Source organism: Protobothrops mucrosquamatus, unplaced genomic scaffold (assembly GCF_001527695.2).
Source record: "Protobothrops mucrosquamatus isolate PMUCROS unplaced genomic scaffold, P.Mucros_1.0 scaffold5318, whole genome shotgun sequence".
In the NCBI taxonomy this organism is placed as follows: Eukaryota; Metazoa; Chordata; class Lepidosauria; order Squamata; family Viperidae; genus Protobothrops; species Protobothrops mucrosquamatus.
Window position 1 is genome coordinate 23,054 of NW_015391183.1, and position 3,822 is coordinate 26,875.

At 58.5% G+C, this 3,822-nt stretch overlaps 1 protein-coding gene across 1 annotated transcript; it reads left to right on the forward strand.

Annotated features, from left to right (window-relative positions):
• The first annotated feature begins 1,184 nt into the window (after positions 1 to 1,184).
• On the forward strand, positions 1,185 to 2,405 carry LOC114923628 (protein FAM181B-like). The gene has a single exon (XM_029286835.1). The coding sequence runs from the start codon at positions 1,185 to 1,187 to the stop codon at positions 2,403 to 2,405; it is 1,221 nt and encodes a 406-aa protein (XP_029142668.1).
• Positions 2,406 to 3,822: the final 1,417 nt, after the last annotated feature.

Below are 3,822 nucleotides of genomic sequence, written 5' to 3' on the forward strand. Positions count from 1 at the left end.
ACATATGTAGAACGGTTGCAGGAACTGGGTTTTGGCCAGTCTAGAGAAAAGAAGGACTAGGGGGTGACATGACAGCAGTATTCCAATATTTGAGGGGCTGCCACAAAGAAGAGGAAGTCAAACTATTCTCCAAAGCACCAGAGGGCTGGACAAGAAACAATGGTTGGAAACTGATCAAGGAGAGAAGCAACTTGGAATTGAGGAGAAACTTCCTAACAGGGAGGACAATCAACCAGCGGAACAGCTTGCCTTCAGAAGTTGTGGGTGCTTCATCACTGGAGGTTTTTAAGAAGAGACTGGACAGCCACTTATCTGAAATGGGATAGGGCAGTGTTTCTCAACCTTGACAATTTTAAGGCATGTGGACTTCAAGTCCCAGAATTCCACAGCCAGCATTGCTGGCTGTGGAATTCTGGGAGTTGAAGTCCACATGCCTTAAAATTGTCAAGGTTGAGAAACACTGGGATAGGGTCTCCTGCTTGAACAGGGGGTTGGACTAGAAGACCTTCAAGGTCCCTTCCAGCTCTATTCTGATTGATTGATTGATACTGGCGTTTTTTAGTCTGAAATGGTATAGGTCAGGCGGGTCTTCAAACCTGACCCTTTTATGACTTGTGGACTTCAACTCCCAGAATTCCTCAGCCAGCGCGGCTGATAACTTTTATTGTCATTTTCCTACTGTGGGCACAACGGCACACATCAAAAAAATGAAATTGAGTTGCTCGCTGGCTGAGGAATTCTGGGAGTTGAAGTCCACAAGTCATAAAAGGGCCAAGTTTGGAAGACCCCTGGTCTAGGGTCTCCCGCCTGAGCAGGGGGCTGGACTGGAAGACCTCCAAAGGTCCCTTCCAGCTCTATTCTGATTTAGTTCGGATTGACGTCCAATCCCAGCCCCCACCCCAAGCCCTTAAAGAGTTAACCGCCTCCCTCCTCTCCGCCCCCGCCGAGCCCCTTTCCCGTCCTCCGCCCCCGCCCGCCCGCCGAGGGGTGGGGAAAGCAGCCGACGGGCAGCCGCGCCATCGCTCGCAGCTCGCCGAGTTTGCAGCGGTGGCCCCGGCAACAGGCAAGCCGGCCCCGGTCCCAGCTCGCTCCTCTCCGGACGGAGGGAAAGATGCTCCGTCCAGCCGGGAAGCCCCGCATCTTTTTCGCTCCCGGAGCCCCGCAATAGAGCCGCCCCCGCCGCGATGGCCGTGCAGGCGGCTCCGCTCCCGCCTCCCCACCACCATCCCTTCGTCCCCTTCGGCTTCCCGCCGGCCGATTTCGGCGCGCTGGAGAAGAGTTACGGCGGCTGCGAGGGAGGAGGAGGCGTCGGCGTCGGGGGCGGCGGAGCGCTGCTGCTGCTGGAAGGCGTCGGCGGGGCCCACGGCGGAGGCGTCGGCGGCGGCGTCGGTTCTTGCACCGACCCGGGCGACTTCCGCGAGGCGACCCGCGAGCTGCTCAGCTTCATCGACTCGGCCTCCAGCAACATCAAGCTGGCCCTGGACAAGCCGGGCAAGTCCAAACGGAAAGTCAACCATCGCAAGTATCTGCAGAAGCAGATCAAGCGCTGCACCGGCCTCATCGGCGGGGCGTCCGCCAACCCGGAGGCCGCCGCCGCCGTCGCTTCTCTCGCCGCGGCAGCTCCCGGTTCGGTTCCCGGGTCGGCCAACAAGGCAGCTTCGACGTTGACGGCGCCATCTAGCGGCGGCGCGGCGGCATCGTCGTCGTCGTCCTGCAGGCCTCCGGCCAAGCGCGAGAGCCACGCGCTGCAGAGCAAAAGTTTAGCGGCGCTTTTCGACGCCTTGCGCTCGCCGGGTTTGGAGCGAAAGGGATCCCCGACGGCCGTGGCCAGCGCGGCTGCTGCTGCTGCTGCTGCTGCTGCGGCGACGGCTGCGGCTGCTCCCGCCGCCGGGCTGGGGAGCGACGTGGGCGGCAAGGAGGCCGGGTCTAGTCCGGTGGCGGTGGCGGCGGGGGGCGCCTGCAAGAAGGTGCCTCTGCGGAACCGCAACCTGCCCGTCTCCTTCTTCACCGAGCCGGCCCCGCCGAGCCGGCCGCCCAATCCGGCCGGTTTGGAAGAAGCCGTCCCGTCGGTGGCCGAGGAGCTCTTCGATCTGCTGGCCGCCGCTCCCGATTACCGCGGCTTGCTGCAGGAGGCTGCGGAGCCGCCGGCCGTCTTTCCGGGCCCCGCTTTGCAAGTGGCGGCGGAGCTGCCTCTGGAGCCGCCGCTGTACGAGCCGCTGCCGTCGCTGGCGCCCCTGCTGTACGCCGAGCCCCCCTTGCGCCCCCTGCCGGCCCTCTACGCCGCCGCCGTCGCCGCCGCTTCGGATCCCGCGGCGCCCTTCTTTGCGGATTGCCCGCTGCCCCCTCCCCCGGCCGTGCCCTACGATTACGGCTACAATCGGGGGGTGCCTTACCCCAGCCTTTAGCCCTTCGTGGACGGAAGGGACGAGGAAGTGGGGGTGGGGTGGGCTAGGGCGAATGGCGGGACCCCCGGTATCGGGGGCCAAGCGGGTGAGGTGTGGCCTTGGAGGGCGAGGGACCCCTGGAAGTGGCCACCGACTCCTTGTAGGACTACTTCGGAAAGACTTGGGCAGTCTTGCCCTGCCTGATGTCCTCTGGGGTGTGCTGGACTACATCTCCCATCCTCCTCCTCCAAGCCTCACCTCCAATTATGCAGACTTGGGTTGAACTTCCGAGCGGTCCTGAAAGGCTTTGACATCAAAAGAAAGTTGGATGGGGACGGTTGAAGTAGGAGTACTTCTGGAAAACTTGGCCAGTCTTGACCTGCCTGATGTAGTTCTGATGTGTTGGACTACATCTCCCATCCTCCTCTTCCTCCAAGCCTCACCTCCAATTATGCAGACTTGGGTTGAACTTCCGAGCGGTCCTGAAAGGTTTTGACATCAAAAGAAAGTTGGATGGGGACGGTTGAAGTAGGAGTACTTCTGGAAAACTTGGGCAGTCTTGCCCTGCCTGATGTCCTCTGGGGTGTGCTGGACTACATCTCCCATCCTCCTCCAAGCCTCACCTCCAATTATGCAGACTTGGGTTAAACTTCCCAGCGGTCCTGAAAGGTTTTGACATCAAAAGAAAGTCGGATGGGGACGGTTGAAGTAGGAGTACTTCTGGAAAACTTGGGCAGTCTTGACCTGCCTGATGTAGTTCTGATGTGCTGGACTACATCTCCCATCCTCCTCCTCCTCCTCCAAGCCTCACCTCCAATTATGCAGACTTGGGTTGAACTTCGGAGCGCTCCTGAAAGGCTTTGACATCAAAGGAAAGTTGGATGGGGACGGTTGAAGACTGACTTGTCAAGAGAATTAACGGAAGAGGCCCCTCCTTCCCAGGAATTTGGGGGAGACCCCAGGACATTTAGCCTACGTAAAGTCTTAAACCGAGATCACTCTATAATTGTAACTTTTTCATGCCCTTTATGGGCCAGTTTTGTCCAAACTGAATAAGCTCTTGTGATTTGGGGGGAGAATTCATGTTTGACAGGGGACTTGGGATTTGCCTGCCTAGAATGAAATCATAAAGATCCCTGGTGATTAGAAGGCAGTATTGCAGGCTAACTCTGCCCACTGCCAGGAGTTCGATCCTGACGGGGCTCAAGGTGGACTCAGCCTTCCATCCTTCCGAGGTCTGTAAAATGGGGGACCCAGATTGTTGGGGGGCAAGTATGCTGACTCCTTAAACCGCTTAGAGAGGGCTGTAAAGCACCATGAAGTGGTATATAAGTATATTGCTATTTCTTGATCCGTCTTCTCTGTTTGCACATCTGAATCAAGTTCAGGGTGCAGACGGCCAACTATTCTCTGAAGTGTGAATCTGAAGGGGCCTCAT